This window comes from Dermacentor albipictus, chromosome 1 (genome assembly GCF_038994185.2).
Source record: "Dermacentor albipictus isolate Rhodes 1998 colony chromosome 1, USDA_Dalb.pri_finalv2, whole genome shotgun sequence".
Classification (NCBI taxonomy): Eukaryota; Metazoa; Arthropoda; class Arachnida; order Ixodida; family Ixodidae; genus Dermacentor; species Dermacentor albipictus.
The window spans coordinates 476,825,831-476,848,691 of record NC_091821.1 but is presented as its reverse complement, the minus strand read 5'-3'; the positions used below and the strand labels follow the sequence as shown (position 1 = coordinate 476,848,691).

At 44.7% G+C, this 22,861-nt stretch overlaps 2 protein-coding genes across 2 annotated transcripts in view; one reads left to right on the top strand and one right to left on the bottom strand.

Annotated features, from left to right (window-relative positions):
- Positions 1-22,861, bottom strand: part of LOC135900239 (uncharacterized) — a 73,626-nt gene that overhangs the window by 12,374 nt on the left and 38,391 nt on the right. The window lies entirely within an intron of this gene.
- LOC139055007 (pro-resilin-like) lies at positions 523-22,323 on the top strand. Its single transcript, XM_070532716.1, has 6 exons — positions 523-577; positions 2,821-2,964; positions 5,109-5,631; positions 12,631-12,737; positions 19,363-19,506; positions 21,742-22,323. The coding sequence occupies exons 1-6, from the start codon at positions 566-568 to the stop codon at positions 22,321-22,323; spliced, it is 1,512 nt and encodes a 503-aa protein (XP_070388817.1). The 5' UTR covers positions 523-565.

Genomic DNA, 22,861 nt, shown 5'->3' with positions numbered 1-22,861 from the left:
AATATATGCAAGATTAAAAGGAAAAGCTGCAAGAAATCATTGTGAAAAGGCAAAGTGTAGGAAAAGAAATTATTGGATTAACACTGTTAATAGAAATAAATCCAGCTAAATTGTGTTGGTAGTAATCCGCATGTTTGCTGAAATTTCTTCTTCAACAAAATCCAGATCCTCGCTATGTTCAATCCTTAAGGCCCTTGTTTCCTGCACCAAATATTATAATAAATGAATGATGGCGGATTTATTGCTTATTCGTCCGAATGTGCGTTTAGTTGTGTCCTAGACGCAGTGGCGTGTTCGAAAGCAGACGCAACTTTAAGTAAAAGCAAACTTGGAGAGCCATAACGCACGACATTTTAGTTTTGCAAGATGCAAAAGCAAAGCGAACACTTCAATGCAGCCAAGTGCGCTGCAACATAGTGTGGCAACAAGATAGATGTCGCTGTGTCAAGTATAAAAGCCCCCAGCTCACAGGCACAGACCGACAGAAGACAGTCGCCTTCCCTTCTCCGTTGTAGTGTAAATTGTAGCTCTACGGACTACTTGCGGGATCTTCGCCACCGCCGAAATGTTCCTAAAGGTGAGGGCATTTAGCATAGTACTTTCCGAACAAAGCAGCAATCCGCTGCCGTATACCTTCTCCGCCTCGATTCAATCGAGATTCGGGGGAAAATAATCGACAGATTTAATGTAACGGTACATGACTACGGAGGTAACTTTTTTAGCAAACTTAAGCATTGACCTCCATCGGACAGTGGTAACTACTGAGTACGTAAACTATAAACATCAGAAATCAGTGCTGACAGAATCCTAACATGTACTTTCCTAACTAAAGATATACGAATAGCTCACTCCCCAATAACGCTAAATACAGCGAAATGATTCGACCTCTAAGGACGCAGCGCAGATTTAAGAACTGTAGCTTGAAGTTCACTACGAGAATAATACAGTTCAGTTAAATGAATTTACAGCTGCACTACCCTAGAGATTCCAGTTTTTAGCAAAAACCGCGTTCAACTGTCCTTTTATTCTGCACATAATCCTTGGAAGGCGCAAGATGCTTGTCAACCAATCTCCCTACGTGCCGTTAAAATTTCAAGCAACAACATCGATGATGATAATAATGATTTATTGGCATCTCCTTTGAAACGGAGCCATGGCAAACGAGCACCTAGCATGCTTGAGTTAATCACGTATGCTATACGTGCTTTTCAACCTGGCATTTTTGTTTGCACCTCCTTAAATCTTTTTCTCTCCCTCAAAACTTCTTTTCCGTGTACCTCTGCCTATGACTATAACAAATTCGGTCATATCAATCTCTTCCCTGCTCTTTTTCCCGCCAATACTCTAAACGTCTTTTTCTAATATCGACGGCTGACCGGTTGGTGCTTTTATCCACTTTAACTCCAAACGCTTGTGATGTTTGCTTCGGTATGTTTTTGTATGTTTTTCTCCATAGGCGACCACCTCCACCCTCAAATAGCAAGGCGCTGTTCATTTTATTATCTTACAGATTTCTCTATTCCTATCTTCTCATTCTTGTATATCTCCATGGTATTTATCGTTACAATTTTTTGCATCACATTCGCTGTCTCTGTTTCTCTAACTTTCTTTCTGATTACTCCTGGCTGTCTATCTGCACCTTCAATTACCCTTTACTGGGTTGCCAACTTTCTTGACCTCTGTCTCCATTCTGCGTCCACGCTTTTCGGGTAAAGGTGCTTGTGACCTTTATCTGCCCATTTATTTCGATCCATGTTCCTGAGTCTTCAAAACTAATTTTGATTTGCGTTTCTCTGACTTCAAACGAGGCTCAACTCAACCCATGTCCCCCTATATTGCCTCATTTGTGGTTTTCAAGCACCTAAAACCAACGTGCCTACCGGTCTTGGGTAATTTCGAGCCCCGAGGAGATCTCCGATTTTAAGCGCAGACTTGCATTTGGGAACGTTAGCACTGGCACCATTACTCATTTCCATTATCCACGCACCAACTCATACTTACTGTGCATCGCAGTGCACTATGTTTTATAAATGCTGAATTCCTCTTCCCCGTTATTTTAAGATTATGTTGGTGCGTGATTCTGTAAGTCTTTCCTTCATTTCTGTATACGCAGAGGTATTTATATTTCTTTACTATAGATATGACTTCCTGTTGAATCGAAACCACGTAGTTACTCGTCTCTTAATTAAACATGATAATTGCCGAATTCTCTGGGCTAAGCTTCAGGTCGAGATTTGTTGCTCCGTGGCCACATACATATATTCGCAAGTGTCGGTAAATCTATGTTACTATGTGCTAGTAGCACTGTATATGTCGTACGCATACATCGGTCCAGGGAGCTTCTGTTGCACCAGTTGTCCATTGCGCATGTAGACCTAGTCAAACCCAAATTCAATGCATTCCAGTTGTTGTCTTTGTACGCCATTAACATGAAGCATAAACAAGCATGAAAATAGGGGACAGCCTTGCTTAAGTCATTGGTGAATTTCCACCACTTCGTTACATTTTCGTGCTTTCCCATACCCACTAAATAATTTTTCTCCACCAAGTTTAACAGTTGAATTCTATGGCTTGCATTTTCATTCTATATGCCACCGACGTTACTGTAACTGGGCTATGCGAGCATCACTTATCCTTATCACATTCGCCTTTAAGATCAGGTGTGGCCTTCAAACAATTTATCGCTTGGCGTCGACACCAATAGGCCTTACGCAGCTTGCTGTGCTGATCGCCACACCAACATAAGCAATTCTACGAATTTTGTACAGATTCATTCGTAATGTCCTACATGAAGTCCATTACTGTTTTCAATTATCCCAGGTGCAAGTGCTGTTCGCCTGCGTCGTCCTTCAAGCCTACGCCCTAGACCATCACCAGCCCAACCTGGCTGGATACACGGGTGTAGGCTTTGCAGGCTATGCTACTCCGTCGGCTCCCTACGGAAGATACGACGCCTATGCCTCTGTGAGCGTCGAGTGTGTCTTCTGTGCCGCTAAGCTATCTTGCACTTGAAGCCGCAGAGTTAAGGCGGCCAGAATTGCTCACGTCACACTCCAGTCTTTATGCACGCCCTTCAGCATTCGTCAGTGTAGTCCTCGGCATTACAGGAAACCGGCGCTGACACTTTGAAAGCGAACAGGAGAACCATACGTCACGCGCAGTCCAATGAACGAAGCAGGCTTCTAGCACATGCTGTAGTTTCGTGTCAGACCTCAAGCTTCAGCTCAAATTCAGCTTGAACGCTCATCTTACGGAAAGCTCAGAAACACCTTTCAAAGAAAACTTGTCAATGATTGCGGCTCCTAAATGGGCCTAGCACCGGAATCGAACATAGGAATAAACGTATTTCCCTGATATACCACGATAATGGCGCTGAAGTGCCGGGAGTCTAGCACTTACGGTACAAACGCTATAGTCACGGATATGTAAAAGGCCTATCCCAGACTTTCCATAAATGTGGAGAGCTTTAAAGCCGGTCATAGCATCTGTGTTCTTGAAACTAACGAAACCTAGCTGTTCATTTCCAGAAGTCAGAAGACCACAACAAGTTCGTTTTAAAAAGCGAAGCTTTCTTTTCCTACTCTGTAAATAACTGGGCACAATACAGTTCGGCTGAATTACAATGTTGCGTTTGAAAAGGCTTGGCGTTCAATGTGTATGGTGGCCATAAAAATGAATGAACTGCTGAGCCATAAGCCTAAGAGGACTAATCTGCCCAATCACTGTGCGAGTCAGATAGGAAAACCTGGCGGTACGCGGGAATCGCCATGACACGTGTGGCATGTATGCCTTTATGCATCGCTGTTACAAGGCGAACTTCAGAAACTCTTTAGGCTTATGTATTAACGCTGAGGCAGCCCAGCTCATTACCAGTAGCAACCTTTATTAGTACGGCGCTATTTTCTAATGTTTAAGTTGGCTTGACAATCACATCAGAGCATGTTGCTTTCGCGGGAGCTGCTGAAAATGGCGTAAGCACATGTCAGGAGGACGCTGGAACAGCCGTAACAAGCATTTTCTGTGTATACCTGGCCTCCCCTGGATATGGGAGCACCCCTAGTGCTGCCGAGGAGCGCCAATGTGTTATCCGTGTGGCAACGGCATCGGCGCACGTGATACGCTTATCGGTTTGGTTGTCGATTTACTAATTCTGCGATAACAATGTCATGACCGCAGTTACTTAAGCATATCGCTTAGTTTTAGTGCTACGTAATTAAGTACATAGTAGGTCAACTTGGATATCTCATGTAGCAGTGCTGCCTTAAGTTTTTCTTTGCAGCCTTAACACTGTTTAGCATGCCTTTGCCATTATGACAGCAACGGTCAAAAAAGCACAACTGTCAAGAGCTTGTTCGCCTACAATGTTTCCAATATTTTAGTTGCCCACCACTCGACGCTTTGTTACCACAGGAAAATACCCGGTTAGCCGTAAGTGAGAAGCAGTGAACGCGAAAGAAACATGTTGGAATATTACACGTAGAGGCATAGCTGTTGTGGCAGCATGAACGAAAGTTAACGCAAGCTGACTAATTAAAAACGAGTTGTTGTTCCAAGGATCCTTGGTTTGAATCCGGCCATCAGATAAGTTAATTTTTGTTTATTGCTTAAAGTTGATGCATTGCTTAGCGGCTTTACCAGAACATTTCCGTATCAGGTATGTCTGAATAATGTAATCGGACAATTTTATTTATGTTTAGTGATTAAAGAGAGCGTCCTTCTTAGCCACTCTACCACAGCTTTTTAGGATCAGGTATGTTTCAAGCCTATCCTAGGCTAAGCCCGGAGGTAGTGCACAGGCGCGCCAAAACACTTGCATCAAGTTTAGCTTTGAGCAGCTGTTTTTTTCGCACTTTTAATATTGAAGTCTCGGAAGATTTAAGACAGAAGGCATGCGCTGTCGGTGTTCTCTTCCAATGGATTTGTTTGTAGGCTGCCATTCTCAAACTTCTGAGGAATAAGTTTTTCAAGAAATTAAAAAAAGACCTGGTATGAGCAACTTTAGTGAATGAATGGCCCTGCAATGTACCCGCCGCCGCCTCACCCACATATACCGCACGTCCATAAAATTGCTATAGCAATAAAGCTTTCGTTCTCACTATACCTTGCAGCCACCTCAGCCGTATAGCTTCGGCTACGACAATGTGGACGAGTACGGCAACCGGCAGTTCCGCATTGAGCAAGGCGATTCCAGCAACGCCAAGACCGGCTCCTATGGATATCGAGACGCGAATGGTCTCTACCGCCGGGTGAACTACGTGGCCGATGCGAACGGCTTCCGTGTCACCGTGGACACCAACGAGCCGGGCACCGCCCCTGGTGCCAGCGCCGACGCGGTCTTCAACGCTGCGCCAATCATCCCTCCGGTTCCTTCGGGAGCTGCACAGACTGGTGCACCCACAGCATTTGCTGCTAGGGCGGCGTCGCCTTACAATACTGGTGTCTACAGTGGGTACGGCAGATACGGATACAACCCCTACGCAGGTGCTGCTGGAGCCCGTGGTTACTCCCCTTACGGACGTCAGGGATACGTTGCCAGTGGTCCAGCACTTGGAGGATACGCTTACGGCGGCAGTGATCCCTATGGCTACGGGGCTGCCGGACATGCAGCGGGTTACGCTCCGGGTGTCTTTGGTACTCCAGCTGGATACGGAAGTTCGCCTTCTGCTCATCATGGATACCGCCGTCGGTAATGAAGTCTTTTGCCGTTTGTATGCAACACGTTCCTGAGAAGCCAGACTTGTAGCATCGCAAAGTGTGTACGGTGGATGTTGTACAGTTGAAGCAAAAAGCGAATAAAAATGTTATGTGATACGCACAAGAAAGTCTTTTTTATGCGAAGCATATTACTAGAGCTCAACCCAGCTCCTCAGGCGCGGCGGTGTCACCTTCAATACCACGTGACACCGTGACGTTACGACAGAGGAGAAACGGGGCTCCAACTCGCGCCGTCGCTCGCGGCGTCGCGGCGGTATATGAGCAGCTGCGCTTGCCTCTGCTAGACACTCACGAGGTGAGATGCCTCCTGGAGACAGAGCTGCTCGTTTGAATGAGAAGCGAAGGTTGCGGCGTGCTACAGAGACTGTTTCTAGGTGGCTTTGCTACGGCGCAGCGACTACGCGCCCCGCATCGGACGCGGTGAGCGTCGAGCAGCGCAGCGTTCGGCGCGACAACGAAATGTGCGCCTGAGCAAGCGCCGCACGCCTGAGCCGACGCCGACGACACCGGCTTTTCTGCGACACGAGCTCCTTAACGCTGTCGCGTTAAAATAAAAGCTAGTATGTTTCGCATCCTGGGCTTAACCTATTTACTAGCCTGAAGAATATCAGAATATTTGCAGAATATCATTTCAGAAACACCTCGACAACGCTGGAACATTCAACGCTGCCACGTCGTAACAAGTCACTGTACACTTTTTGCTGCGTTTCTTGCATTCGACCACCACTGGAGCATGGCAGCCATGGGCAGGTTGAACAAACGACCTCACGATTAGCAGCACAAGGCCATAGCAATAGAGCTACCGAGTCAGTTGGCTATAATTTGCAATGCCCGTTTGTGTATACTCACCAAGCGAGACATGTGAGCATGACAAGTATTTCCCCAAGCAGTAATACAATATTCAATCAGTGTGTGCATGAAAGCGTGGTAATGTGAGAGAAATGTATTGATGCTGAAAGCTGAACGAGTTTAATTGAAGTTCTTTTGGGAAAGCCAATTTTCTTTAACTACTGATTCAATGTGAGCGTCAAATTTTAGAATGGAATCTAGAATATGTCTCAGGAACTTCGCACAACCTATTTGTTTAATTACAGCGTTGCTTATGTGTAAATTAGCCGTATGAGCCGTATGTGCATTTTATGAGTCGTAGACCTTTCAGGAGAATGGAAAGCTATAAAGTGAGACTTAGCAGGGTCTATGCTTATACAATATTCATGAGACCACTCTACCAGCCGGCGTACAGTGTAGCTTAAGTTACCTAAATGTTGAATGGGGTTTATGGCAAATGTTACAATGGTTGTATCATCGGCGTAAAAAAACGTTTCCAATTATGTAAATAAATGGGTAGATCATTATTAAATGGCAAGAATATTTACTAGCCTAATGGGTGTTATTTGCTGATATGTCGTTTCATAAACGCCTGGACTACGTTAGAACATTCGACGCTGTCATTCAGGATAAGATTGTTGCACCCTTCTTCGAGCTTTATTGCTGTCCTTCACCTTCGGAACGCGAGCCCCGTGACCGTGATCGAGCCAACGACCTCGTGTTCTGGATCGCCACCCTGTGGTAATTGAGCAACCACAGCGGTTTGTGCCAGATCTTGTAACAATCTTATAACACTTAGTAAGTGAAGAAACATGCAATCCAAGTAATAATGGGTGCGATATAGTCAATACCTGTCTCACACAAAAGCGGAAGCCCAGTAAGAAAGTGACCAAAATTACATACATCGGCCCCACTTGTTTCTCGGCAGTGATATAACGCAAGGCCTCTACAGCCTGGTCATAATGTTTCTACAGCGACAATCACCTGCTGATCTATTCGTATAGGAGATAAGAATCAATATACGAATACTGGTTCACCTGAATTCAGAGCAATAAGAGACATAAGAAGTTACGCAATATAGGCGAAAGCTAACTTAACGCAATTTCAATGCATAAATTTATATTAACTTTAGCGCGTATGTTGCGATGCATCAACGATGGCAGTGCTCCAACTTATGCTCCAATCATCAACGCGGAGTCAACAACTGGGTCCACTATTTTGAGTTACCCGTCGTCAAAAGACTTCAGTACCGCCCCGTTCTGTCATGCACTGCTATAAAAAAGAGTTTGGGATATTATACTGCCACGTTGTCGCGACGGTGAGAAATGCCGTCCCAAGAATGTGAGTCGCGAAACTAACTGTTTATTAAGCAAATCTTTGCCTAGAAGAACAAGTGACACTGAAAGAGGAACGATAGCAGCGAGCACGCTTGGTGGTTGTCGAAATTTATGAATTGGAAGCAGACAACGCCAGAAAGCTGGCGCACATGGCAACATTCCCTCACAATCATCAAGCGACCCTGAATTCGTCCATCTCAACATCCAAATGAATATTTTCTGGCGCAGTGCTATAATATTACTGCTGTTGAATGAGATCAAGCACTATGTCACATTGTCTACACTAATGATGTCCTTACGAAAATGCAGTGAGTGATGCAGCACGGTCTTCGAACGCAAGTATTTGGGGACAAGGGATGCAAATATAGTTGTTGCTGTCAACAAGGCGCCCTGTTCATGTTTCTTGTTACGTTATCAGTCAGAACTGTAGCACTCATTTTTTTTATCGCTGAATGGCTTGCATAACATGCAGCACTAAACATTCTTTTTATGCGCAGGACAGAGTTAACTGATGCATGCACATTTCTCTAATCCTGCTCGTAAGTTGTTCTTTTCTAAGATTTTTAATGTTTAGTACCACTTGCAGCTAACATTGATTTTCGAGATTGATGTCGCACTATGGAATTATTACCACAAACTAAGGAAACACTTACTACTAACGTAAAATTATATTGACAAACTTTATTCTCGTGTTGCGATTGTTTCTTTTGTTATCGTTATTCATTTTCAAGTTATTCAATGTATTTACTAAGGTAATCGCGAATGCAATCAGGAACACCTTAGACTTCTGTCAACGAAAGCAGCAGGCAGGATGCGGTAAAGCTATTCAACGATATACCATATTCACACTATCAATGAGGTGATAAGAAATGTGATAAGAAATATAACCGACCTTTATATATAGCTTTCATTGAATACGCGAAAGTGATTCATTCGAAACATCAGCAGTCATGGAGGCATTACGGACCCACAGTGTAGACGAGCCGTATATAAAAATACTGAAAGATATCCGTAGCGGCTCCACAGCCACCGTAGTCCTCCATAAAGAAAGCAACAAAATCCCAATAATGAAAGGCGTCAGGCAGGAAGATACGATCTTTCCAATGCTATTCACAGCGTGTTTACAGGAGCTATTCAGAGGCCTGGATTCGGAATATTTGGGGATAATGGTTAATGGAGAATACCTTAGCAACTTGCAATTTTCTGATGATATTGACTTGCTTAGTAACTCAGGGGAACAATTGCAATGCATGCTCACTGACTTGAAGAAGCAAAGCAGAAGTGTAGGTCTAAAAATTAATCTGCAGAAAACTAAAGTAATGTTTAACAGTCTCGGAAGAGAACAGCAGTTTACGATGGGTAGCGAGGCACTGGAATTAGTAAGGGAATACATCTACTTAGGGCATGTAGTGACCGCGGATCCGGATCATGAGACTGAAATAATCAGAAGAATAAGAATGGGCTGGGGTGTGTTTGGTAGGCATTGTCAGATCATGAACAGCAGGTTGCCATTATCCCTCCAAAGAAAAGCGCATAACATGTGTGTCTTACCAGTGCTCACGCACGGTGCAGAAAGCTGGAGGCTTACGAAAAGGGTTCTACTTAAATTGAGGACGACGCAACCAGCTATGGAAAGAAGAATGATGGGTGTAACGTTAAGGGATAAGAAAAGAGGAGATTGGGTGGGGGAACAAGCGAGTTCGCAACATCTTAGCTGAAATCAAGAAAAAGAAAGGGGCATGGTCAGGTCATGTAATGAGGAGGGAAAATAACCGGTGGTCATTAAGTGTTACGGACTAGATTGCAAGAAAATGGAAGCGTAGCAGTGGGCGGCAGAAAGTTACGTGGGCGAATGAGATTGAGAAGTTTGCAAGGACAAGATGGCCAGAATTTGTACATGGCTGGGGTAGCTTGAGAAGTATGGGAGAGGCCTTTGCCCTGCAGTGGACGTAACCAGGCTGATGATGATGATACGTGTTACAAAGTCTTTTTAACCGTTTTAACTCTAAGAGTTGCCAAAGCAGTGTCCTATACCACTTTGGTTCAAGAAATTTACTCACGTGTGCGGAACTCTCGTGAGCACCCCTCAGCAGATGCAACAACGCGCCACTTTTGAACACAAAGAACCGGTGCTGCCATGTCTACATATTTTTTTAAAGCTCCAGATGCTTGATCATTCCCACAGATGGCGCAAGCAGTATCATGGAGGAGGCAGCATTCAAGAAAAAGAAGTAATTTTCGGGCTATTGCTTCAGGGCAACCGTCGGCATCAAATGGATATACATGCGCTTTCCGAAGCAGCCCCATCACCTCTCTACCCCTCCCACGTGGACAGTTTGCCATACTTCACGCGCTTACGTTTTCATTTCATTTCGACAGTCCTAATGCTGCGCTCTAAAAGTAAAAGAAAGTGAGAAGAAAAAAAGATAAAAAGAAGTAAGAGGTAGCGGGAGTGAACACTGCAGTACACACGGTGGACACAGTGCCTAACTGTGCTTTCAAGGAGCACAGTTGGTCTTTTGTTGCTTTGTGCAGCGTGTAATGCTTATGCCAAGTTCCCTGGATATTTTTTCCGAGAGTGGCTTACCGTCGAACCGGCTAATAGTAGCTCACAGAGAAGAGTGCCGAGTGTGCAAGTGGCAGAGAAGGTGCTCTATACTGTGTTGTCACCCACCGAAAATTGCACACCGCGCTGCTCGTCATTGCTACAAATTTGTATATGTGATGTCCAGCCATTTGCAACGCAGCAACATTGTATTGCGATGGGAGAGTCCAGGTCACAGACAGGATGGTTATGGAGATGAAGACAGGCTGTTTCCTGTAGTAGTTTAGCCCGTAATGGATGAATACCTTCATTTATTGAGAAAAAGTAGGAGCAAACGTTGGTGGAAGCACGTCTTAGCACAAAAGAAAAGGAGCGGGGGACAGAAAGAGGAAAAGCTGGAGTCCGGGTGGAAGCGAAGTCGCAGTTTAGGGTCGACAGAGTATAAGCGAAAATTGGTGAAGAGAGTTGAATTCCAATGTGGATATGTGATGTGGCAAGTAAACGATTAGAGTCACCGACCAACATCGGCCGTCCTTTGCGGTAGTATAAGCACCTGCCGTTCTTGGTAATATAATTTTACTCAATACCAGTCCTCGCAATTACCTATTTATCGGCCATACGTCACCGTGTATTCCTTAGTGACAGGCTCTGTCAATTAAACCGGCGCTGTCGCGTGTTACATTCTTGTTACATAAAAAACAGGGCAAAATTATCATTGCTAATTAGATATTGTACTCTTTGTTAGTAAGTTTATTGTGTCTTCGTCATTATAAACGCAAATAGCGTTCAGCATCATCGATCTTTCAGGTGACCGCTGGCCTGGATTTAAAATTTTTACCGGTATTTTCGAGTGCACGGCGGCCCGGATTCATTCATTCATACACTCAGACTGGTTGCTTCTTTCTAAATCTAGTTTCTTGTGCTTCGATGTCTCGGGTTACATGGGGTGAAGTTACGTGTTTCCAAGCGGACATGTAAGGCCGGAAACTGGGTTTTGGTCGTGAGCCATTCGAAACACGTCTGCATCGAAACGGGAGCTGGATTTTGCTGCGACTGACAACGGCAATAACGGTGAGTCGTTTAACACCGCTGCTTGAGTCGTTATATAACATCCGTCTCATTACCTTCCAGGCGGGCACAAGTTAACGAACTAGATCCTGCATTGCATATGGGCAGTCAGGATCTCAGTTGCTGTTTCCTAAATAAACCTTTACTTGCGAGGCTGTCGTTATACACACACAACCAGGAAAGAGCGATATCGGAACGCGCGCCTAATTTTTCTTCTTATTGTAGCTGTGGTCGTAGGTGACTCAGTTGCTGTATCAGTATACATATTAAACATTTTTTTTCGAGTCCGCCGGCAACTTCTTTCGTCCACAAAGCCGAATAATCCTTTGGTAAAATGAGGTGAAAGTACAGAATTTAATGTATTAAGCAGTTGCAAGCATGATAGTGCGCCCATATTTCGTACTTGTTGGTTCCAATGTTCTTGCTGTTCAGTTTGGTTTAGCGTAGGGCATTTATTTTTGCAGTAGTGAAGCGGTGCATCACGTTCGTTCAGAAAAATAATGCATCAGTTCTAATAGCGTCATTACTTTCATGCATTTGCTTGTGCAACCAGCAGTGTGATCTCTTCTAGTGTATAAATGAACGCACAAATGTTCTCATTTGTGATCCTAATGATACATAAGCTGTTGACATGCATTGTAGTTACGCAGACATCAATTTTATGGACAATAGCAATATTTATTTAACATGCTGCTTAAACACCTTAGAACAGACAGTGTACATTTGCATGTGTTCTGTTGTCGCAAATCATTACAATATATATGTCACACGTTTTTGCATGTCATATTGCAAAATTTTGCTTTCTCACTTTCTGATTCAGTCAAAATTTCTGTTTCTGACATGCAGTAATGAGTACCGCACAAGTATAAAGCAACACACTCCACGCACTGAACAGAAGCTGCTGCCTGCTACAACAAGGTCGTTGTGTGGACGTTGGCTACTATTACAAGGAAAACAACACATGGTTCAGAAATAAATATGTTTGATATATGCTGTATTGGCTTGCTTTTTGCAGCAGATATGAATGTTTGTTCATATTTATGGATCAGTATAATTGTTTCGAACATAAATGAAAACACACATGAGTTTGGCTAATCTGTGCTGTATCTCATGTGTCACCCTTCTGCCCCCACACAGTCTATGCCAAGCACATCTTGGTCATCACAGGAGCTCCTATCTGCACCAACAGGATGGGGCTGGAGCCGACTTTGCAAGGCTTCTACATCACGAACAAAGAAGCGCATGCAGAAGAATATGGATGATATATCAAGTCTGCAGAGGACTGTGCTAAAACTGAAAATAGCTTCAGCCACCATTCCACCAGCACGGACATTTGGCTGAGTCATCCAGGTAACTCAAAAAGTACTTTCTAGAAATTCTTCGTCTTCAGATGCACCTGCAACATCTGACCAAACACGGACGACGCTGGCCAAAAGATCGAATTCCGTCAGTTTTCCCTTAATCAGCTTCCTAGCCATGTCAATTCCGTTTGTGCCAAGTGTAATTTTTCTTCTGTATATGCAAGCTTTTTCATTGCCCATTTTTGTTAGAGGTCATTCATCCCCATCCAAACATAAAGGTCAACCGATTCTTCTCTGATACTTAATACCAGTCACTGTCTAGTAGCTTAACATATCTGTAGCAGTATCTTCCAGTTTATGTTGTCATGCACAGTTCCTCTCCTGAAATAGCTGATGCAGCATCGGTATGTGTCTTGCATTAACCTATGCACCATGTGCTATGCACCACTTTACTTTTCTTGATGTTTTGATCCTTTAATGCCTGCAGAGCAGAGTGGCTTCTCTCTTGAATGCAAGCTTTCTCATTTCCCATATTCCTAGTCTCGTTGATGATTGCTCTTCTTCCTCCATAGCCTGGGTCCTTGCGCAAGCTACAGTGACGTGATTGATTGCAGAATCTGGTTTTGCTGCCCCACTTGGTTGTGGTAACTGTGTTACGTTTCTCGGATGTGGGTGCCTGGTCAGTTACATTGGTAAGCAGTCCCGCGAGGTAAGCATCTGCTCCTGCAGTCGGCAAAGAGACATAGACTCCCAGTACACACACACCGTAACTGGTGCTCCCCGTTCGTTCTTGCATGCTACAGCGCAAATTGGGCTTGTCGCCTATCTCGGCCATGATTTGCTCAAAACGGAGACCAGCATATGTGCTTACATGGTTCGAAGTGTATAAAGTTGATAGCCGTATGGGTGGAAAGGCCCGCAAAAATGGCTGCCGATGGTGATGCCCACAAAAGCGACTTGTTCACATTAACACAAAGTGGGACATAAAGTGCGAGCCACACATTAGCGGCCCACGAAAGAAAATAAATGTGCATGTTGGAAAGGAGTTAATGCTAAAATGCCGGGTAGTCCATGTCGCTGTGTTGGTTGCGGCAGTAGATGCCTGCGTCACTTGATTGCTTCGCAATGGAAGTTGCTCATCTTCAACGGCAACTGTTGGTTCAAATAGGTGCGAAGCTCTGTCCAATCTGTTTGTACCGCTGGTTGTCGCACGTTGCCAGACCACCACATGCGACAAAAGCAAGCATTATGCCTCTAAGATGGTCCGTAGCCAATGTATAATGTATTGTCTGAACGTCATGTGTTGATTCATTGCTGTTTAATTTCGCTGTTATGTCACTTGGTTACGGTCGCAGTGTTATGTTTTTCGAATATTGCGGCCCGGTCAGTTGCACTGAGAAGCAGTCTCTCGAAGTAAGCATGTGCTCCTGCAGTCTTCACAGCGACATAGACTCCCAATTTACTCACACCGTGATTTGTGCTCCCCGTTCACCCTTTCCTGCGGCATCCATGGGCAAATTGTGCCTCTGCCTTTCTTGGCTGGGATTAAGCATGAACGGAGACGAGCGTACGTGCTTACATGGTCGGACGTGTATGAAGTTGGGTGGAAAGGCCCGCAAAAGTGGCTGATGAAGGTGATGCCCACGAAAGCGACTTGTCCATATTGAGACAATGTGGGACGCCAAGTGTGAGCCACACATTAGCGGCCCCCGAAAGAAAAGAAACGTGTAGGTTGGAATGGAGTGAACGGCTAAAATCCGGGGTAGTCCATGTCGCTGTGTAGTCTGCGGCAGCAGATGCCTGCGTCACCCAATTGCTTCGGAATCCAATTTGGGCATTTTTAACGGTGACTGTCGCTGCAAACAGGTGGCACACTGTCCAATCTGTTTCCACTGCTGGTTGTCGCTCGTTGATCTGACAACCACGTGCCACGACGACGGTGAGCCGTTTACGAGCTCGCGTCAATGATTCCAGCGTATCTCGACATGCAAATTTCATTTCTGCTATTGCACGAGAATGTACACTGCTTGTCTTCTGCCAATGAAGTCGCGCGTTCTGTTCACTCACTAGTGGCTTGTTTGTATGGGCGTCAGTAGAGGCTCTTGGCAATTACAACGCACCAGCTACGCGGCAGCGAATGCATTGAGGCATGCCGCATAGCCGACAGGGCAAGCACGGCGCGTACCCGCGTACGCGACCGGCGAAAAGCGGCCATATTAGATTTTGTTCTAAAAAAAGTGTACTTCCGCTTCCGGATTGAGCAACGTCTTCTGGCGTCCACCTAAGTTCCATGCGCTGCTGCTTATTATTTTCGAACCACTGTGGTAGGTACAGTTTACCTACTCTAATGTTTCTTTATTCTGTATTCTATGGCGCTGGCTTGGCCCCATCGGAGTCCTATCCACTTGGGCGTGCTCCTGACCTCTTATCATCCAATTAAATAACCAAAACTGATCAATGTAAGCAATGTTATTCATTTTGAAAGTAAACAAGGTTACTTTCTATAAAGGAGGATAGCGTTTGATTTGGCCGTGCGAGCAACGCTGCGGGCCACCGCACGATACTTGCTTCAGTGCTTACGTAAATCTCACGTCAGGAGATTGGTATAAAAACATATTGGACTAGTTTTACGTTATAGGGCCCCTGATGTAGAAGAACAAATCTAATGCTATGAAGTTCAGCTGCCGGGCCAAGTTCCTCGCGCACACGTGCTGCGGAAAAATAAGGGGCGGCTTATACGAATTATGTCAAGCGTGCGCAAATTTACTCATGGGTCGAAAACCTCGTGCAGTTCAGAGTTTATTCCCGCACAATTTGTTGTCGAGCGTCGAGCAGTCGCGAAATCGTCACCATTTTGTCGCAACACTAAACACCCTTCCGCCAGATAGTGATTTCACTTGTGTTAAACAGATTAATTCAGCCTCTTTGAATATAAAACCACAACTAAGCGTTAACTGCTCAACGAAAGATTTTACACGAGTTTCCAATGTACCGCATAGACCATCGCCAAGACGCACTATGAGACAGGGATGAGATAACCAGAAACAATGAACTGTCCGTACCGAGGCATATTGGGCGCACATTTGAATTCGGAAAGATGTCACCCCATACGTTCCGAACACGCCGACCTATTCTGAAAGAAGCAGATGCACTGAATTTTCTTTTTTCTAAACAGCACAAATATTGAGGATTACACAAAGCGATAATGTGTGCCAAACTACTTCGTCCGAACCTCAAAATTCATCAGTACAACTTCATCGACAGTCAATGGCATGATTATTTTCAATCGTTGAAACCACTAGTGGTAAGAAGTTTATTGAGGTAATATGTGTAACACAGTAATATGATACATAGTGGGAGATCCAGAAGTCAGATGCTGCATTGGGACACCCTCCACAAATATATGAAAGACTAAAAGGAAAAGCTGCAAGAAATCATTGTGAAAAGGCAAAGTGTAGGAAAAGAAATTATTGGATTAAGACTGTTAATAGAAATAAATCGAGCTAAATTGTATTGGTAGTAATCCGCATGTTTGCTGAAATTTCTTCAACAAAATCCAGATCCTCGCTATGTTCAATCCTTAAGGCCCTTGTTTCCTGCCACCATATATTATAATAAATGAATGATGGCGGATTTATTGCTTATTCGTCCGAATGTGCGTTTAGTTGTGTCCTAGACGCAGTGGCGTGTTGGAAAGAAGACGCTACTTTAAGTAAAATCAAACTCGGAGCACCATGACGCACGACATTTCAGTTTTGCAAGATGCAAAAGCAAAGCGAACACTGCAATACAGCCAAGTACGCTGCAACATTGTGTGGCAACAACTAGAGAGGTGTCGCTGTGTCGAGTATAAAAGCCCCCTGCGCGCATGCAGAGACCGACAGAAGACAGTCGCCTTCCCTTCTGCGTTGCAGGGTATATTGTAGCTCTGCGTACTACTCGCGGGATCTTCGCCACTACCGCAATGTTCCTAAAGGTGAGGGTGTTTATGATATTATTTTCCGAACAAAGCAGAAATCCGCTGCCGTATGGCTTCTCCGCCTCGATTCAATCGAGGTTCGGGAAAAAATAATGACAGATTTATTGTAACGGTGCATGACTGCGGAGCAAACTTTTTTAGCAAACTTAAGCATTGACCTCCATCGGACAGTGGCAACTACTGAGTACGTAAGCTATAACCATCAGAAATCAATGTTGACAGAATCTTTACATGTACGTACCTGACTAAAGGTGTACGAATGGCTAATTCCCCATTAACGCTAAATAAAGCGAAATAATTCGACCTTTAATGATGCAGTCTGGAATTAAGAACTGTAGCTTGAATTTCCCTACGAGAATATTACAGTTCACTTGCCTGAATTTACAGCTGCACTACGCTAGAGATTCCAGTTTTTCGCGAAAACCGCACTCAACTGTGCCTTTATTCTGCAGATAATCCTTGCAAGGGGCAAAATGCTTGTCACCCCACCGCCCCTAGGTTCCGTTAAAATTTCAAAGTGACAACATCAATGTTGATCATAATGATTTACAGCCATCCCCTTTGAAACAGGGCCGGGACAAACCAACACCTAGCATGCTTGAGTTAATCAGGTATGCTACACACGCTTTTCATTCTGGCACTTTTTTTGGCACCTCCTTAAACATTTTTCCCTTCCTCAAAACTTCTCTACATTGTACCGCTGCCTATGACTGTAACGAATCCGGTCATACCAATCTCTTCCTTGCTCTTTTTCGCGGCAATGCTCTAAACGTATTTTTCTCATGTCAACGGCTGACCGGATGGTGCTTTCGTCTACTTTAACTCTAAGTGATTCTGGAAGGTGTATTCGTCGCCTGATGGTTTCGCCGGGTAGTACATTGGCATTTCATGAGGATGTGTTGAGTGGCCTCCAAATTTTTCCTGCAGCATAGAAATGCCTAATCTACTTGTAAATGTTTGCTTCGGTAGGTTTTTGCATTATTTTCTCCATAGGCGACCACCTCCATCCTCAAATAGCAAGGCGCTGTCCTTCCTGCCATCGTACAGATTTTTCTATTCCTATGTTCTCATTCTTGTAAATCTCCATGGTATTTATCGTTACCATTCTTTGCATCCAATTCGCTGTCTCTGTTTCTCTAACTTTCTTTCGGATTACTCCTGGCTGTCTATCTGCACTCTCAATTACCCTGTGCTTGGTTGACAACTTTCTTGACCTCTTCCTCCATTCTGCGTCCACGCTTTTCGGGTAAAGATGCTTGTGAACTTTATCTGCCCATTTATTTCGATCCATGTTCCTGAGTCCCCAAAAGTAATTTTTATCTGACTTTCTCTGACTTCAAACGAGGCTCAACTCAACCCATGTCCCACTACACTGCCTCATTTGTGGTTTTCAAGCACCCAAAAACCAACGGGCCTACCGGTCTTGTTTAACTTCCATCCCCGAGAAGATGTCCGATTTTAAGCGCAGAATGGCATTTGGAAATGTTAGCGCTTGCACGATTACTCCTTTCCATATTCCACGCACCACCTCATACTTATTCTGCCCCGCAGTGCGGTATGCTTTATAAATGCCGTATTGCGCTTCCCCGTTATTTTATAATTATGTTGGTGAGTGATTCTGTAAGACTTTCCTTCATTTATGTATACGCAGAGGTATATATATTGCTTTCTATAGATAAGACTTGCTGTTGAACCGAAAGCACGTAGTTACTCGTCTCTTTATTAAAGATGATAATTGCCGAATTCTCTAGGCTAAGCTTAAGGACTAGATTTGTCGCTGCGTTGCCACATATATTCGCAAGTGTCTGAATCTATTTTTTTTGTGCTAGTAGCACTATAGAGGTCGCACACATCCATAATTCCAGGGTGCTGCTGTTGCGCCAATTGTGCATTACGCATGTAGGACTAGTCAAACCCAAATTCAATGCATTCCAGTTGTTGTGTTTGTATGACATAACATAAAGCATAAACAAGCATGCAGACTGGGGACATCCTTGTTTGAGTCATTGGTTAATTTCCACCACTTCGTTACATTTTCTTGCCTTCTCATACAATTTTTACACAGTTCTCTCTACAAATCTCCTTCAGCAGCTTCTCGATATCATGATGTATAACTTAGTGCTCGGAATTGTCCCATAACAATTTCCTGTCTTTCCTACGATAGGCTCCCCTTATATCTAGAAATACTATCCATAAAGGCTCTTATTGAGATACTGAAATCTCTATGAACTGCGTCAGTACAAACATACCTTCAAAGCGCATGCCTAGCCTGAACCTATACTGTTGTTCACCCACTAAATATTATTTCTCCACCCAATTTAGCAGTTTTAATTCTATTGCTTGCATTGGCATTCTATATGCCACCGACGTTACTGTAACTGGCCTATGAGAGCATGTCTTATCCTTATCACCTTTTCCTTTAAAATGAGGTGTCGCCTTCAAGCAATTTATCGTTTGAGGTCGACACCAATTGGCCTTGCGCAGCTTGCTGCGCTGATCGCCACACGAACTCAAGCAATTCTACGACTTTTATACAGATGCATTCGTGATGTCCTACATCAAGTCCATTCCTGTTTTCAATTATCCCAGGTGCAAGTGCTGTTCGTCTGCGTCGTCCTTCAAGCCTACGCCCTAGACCATCACCAGCCGAACCTGGCTGGATACACGGGTGTAGGCTTTGCAGGCTATGCTACTCCGTCGGCGCCCTACGGAAGATACGACGCCTATACCTCTGTGAGCGTCGAGTGTGTCTTCTATGCGGCTACACTTTCTTGCACTTGAAGCCGAAGAATTAAGGAGTCCATGATTGCTCACGTCGCACTCGAGTCTTTATGCACGCCCTTCAGCATTCGTCAGTGTAGTCCTCGGCGTTACAGGAAACCGGTGCTGACAGTTTGTAAGCGAACCGGAATACCATACGTCTCGCGAAAACCAAAGAACGAAGCAGGCTTCTAGCACATGATGAAGTTTCGTGTCAGACCTCAAGCTTGAGCTCAAATTCAGCTTGAACGCTCATCTTACGGAAAGCACAGAGACATCTTTCAAAGAAAACTTGGCAATGATTGTGGGTCCTGATTGGGCCCAGCGTCGCACTCGAACATAGGAATAAGCGTATTTACCTAATCTATCACGATGATGGAGCAGAAATGCCGGGAATCTAGCACTTATGGTACAAACGCTATAGTCGCACATATGAAAAAGGGGTATCCCAGACCTTCCATAAATGTGGGGAGCTTTAAAGGCGGTGAGAGCATCTGTGTTCCTGAAGCCAACGCAACCTAGCTGTTCATTACCAGAAGTCAGAAAACCACAAAAAGTTCGTTTTAAATAGCGAAGCTTTATTTTCCTACTCTGTAAATAACTGGGCACAATACAGTTCGGCTGATTTACAATGTTACGTTCGAAGAGGCTTGGTGCCCAGTGTGTATGGTGACCAGAAAAATGAATCAACCGCTGAAGAGTAAGCCTAATAGGACTAATCAGCCCAATCAATGTTCCACTCAGATAGCAAAACCCGGTGGTGTGCGGGAATCGCCGTGAGACGTGTCCCATGTATGACCTTATGCATCGCTGTTACAAGGCGAACTTCAGAAACTCTTTAGGGTTATGCATTAACGCTTACGTAGGCCAGCTCATTATCAGTACCAACCTTTATTAGTACGGCGCTTTTTCTGATTTTTAAGTTGACTTGACCATCACATAAAAGCATGTTTCTTTCGTGGGACCTCCTGAAAATGGCGTAAGCACATGTCAGAATCACGCTGGAACAGCAGTAACAAGCATTTTCTGCGTATACCTGGTGTCCCCTGGATATGGGAGCACCCCTAGTGCTGCCGAGGAGCGCCAATGTGTTAGCCGCATGGCAACGGCATCTGCGCACGTGATACGCTTATCGGTTTGGTTGTCGATTTACTAATTCTGCGATAACAACGTCGTGAACGCAGTTACTTAAGTATATCGCTTACTTTCAGTGCTACGTAATTAAGTACATAGTAAGTCAACTTGGATACCTCGTGCACCAGTGCTGCCTTAAGTTTTTGTTTGCAGCCTTAACACTGTTTAGTATGCCTTTGCCATTATGACAGCAACAGTCAAGAAAGGACAACCGTCAAGAGCTTGCTTGCCTACAATGTTTCCAATATTTTAGTTGCACACCACTCGACATTTTGTTACCCCAACAAAATACCCGTTTAGCCGTAAGTTCGAAGCAGTGAACGCGATAGACACATGTTGGAATATTACAAGAAGTGGCATAGCTGTTGTGCCAGCATGAACTGAAGTTAACGGAAGCTGACTAATTAAAAACGAGTTGTTGTTCCAAAGGTCCTCGGTTTGAATCCGGCCATCAGATAAGTTAATTTTTGTTTATTGATTAAAGTTGATGCAGTCCTTAGCGGCTTTGTCAGAACATTTCCGTGTCAGGTATGTCTGAATAATGTCACCTGACAATTTCATTTATGTTTTTTTTTATTAAAGAGAGCGTCTTTCTTAGCCACTGTACCACAACTTTTCGGCCTCAGGTATGTTTCAAGCCTCAGTCCTAGGCTGACCCCTGAGGTAGTGCACAGCCGGGCCAAAACACTTACATCCCGTTCAGATTTGAGCTGGGTTTTTTTTTGCACTTTCATTATTTAAGTCTGGGAAGATTTAAGATAAAAGGCATGCGCTGTCGCTGTTCTCTTCCAATGAATTTATTTGTAGGCTGCCATTCTCAAACTTCTGAGGAATAAGTTTTTCAAGAAATAGAAAAAGAGCTGGTATGATCAACTTTAGTGAGTGATTGGCCCGGCAATACAACCGCCCCTCCCCCTCCCCCATATACCACACGTCATATAGCATGGCATGACATAGAACATACATATATCTAAATACATAGGGAATTTCACGATGACGGCGCGCGAAATTTCGCCTGGAGTGTCCATAGAATTGCTATCGCAATAAAGCTTTCGTTCTCACTATATATTGCAGCCACCTCAGCCGTATAGCTTCGGCTACGACAATGTGGACGAGTACGGCAACCGGCAGTTCCGCAGCGAGCAAGGTGATTCGAGCAACGCCAAGACCGGCTCCTATGGATATCGAGACGCGAATGGTCTCTACCGCCGGGTGAACTACGTGGCCGATGCGAACGGCTTCCGTGTCACCGTGGACACCAACGAGCCGGGCACCGCCCCTGGTGCCAGCGCCGACGCGGTCTTCAACGCTGCGCCAGTCGTCCCTCCGGTTCCTTCAGGAGCTACACAGACTGGTGCACCTACAGCATTTGCTGCTTGGGCGGCATCGCCTTACAATGCTGGTGGCTACAGTGGGTACGGCATGTACGGATACAACCCCTACGCAGGCGCTGCTGGAGCCCGTGGTAACGCCCCTTACGGACGTCAGGGATACGTTGCCAGCGATCCAGCGCTTGGAGGATACGCTTACGGCGGCAGTATTCCCTATGGTTACGGCGCTGCCGGATATGCAGCGGGTTACGCTCCGGGTGTTTATGGTGCCCCAGCTGGATACGGTGGTTGGCCTTCTGCTCATCATGGATACCGCCGTCGGTAATGAAGTCGTTTGCCATGTGTATGCAACACGTGCCTGAGAAGCTAGACATGTAGCATCGTAATGTGTGTATGGTGCATGTTCTATAGTTGAAGCAAAAAGCGAATAAAAATGGTATGTGATACGCGAAAGAAAGCATTTTTTTCATATTTACTAGCCTGATGGGTGTTATTTGCAGATATGTCATTTCAGAAACGCCTGGACAACGCAAGAACATTGCAAAATGCCACGTCGTAACACATCGTTGTACACTTTTTTACGGTGTTTGTTGAAGTCCACCCCCACTGGAACATGGCGGCCATGGCCTGGTTGAACAAACGACCTCACGTTTAGCAGCGCAATGCCATAGCAATGGAGCTACCGCGTCGGGGCACATCTAAAAAAAAAACCTTAGAACGTCCTTGTTATATTTAACAGCAATCTGAGGAATTAACATTCCGAGCTGTAAAACTCCATTACATTCGAAAGCGGTCAACCACGAAAGCTGACGCACAGAAACAAGAGTGACCAAAGTTATGTACACCTTATGATTTGCTTCTCC

Bases quoted from the DNA above. Each gene is read 5' to 3' on its own strand.
- LOC139055007 (XM_070532716.1), top strand. The intron at 2,965-5,108 runs GTGAGCGTCGAG...TATACCTTGCAG, and splicing joins GATACGACGCCTATGCCTCT to CCACCTCAGCCGTATAGCTT. The intron at 19,507-21,741 runs GTGAGCGTCGAG...TATATATTGCAG, and splicing joins GATACGACGCCTATACCTCT to CCACCTCAGCCGTATAGCTT.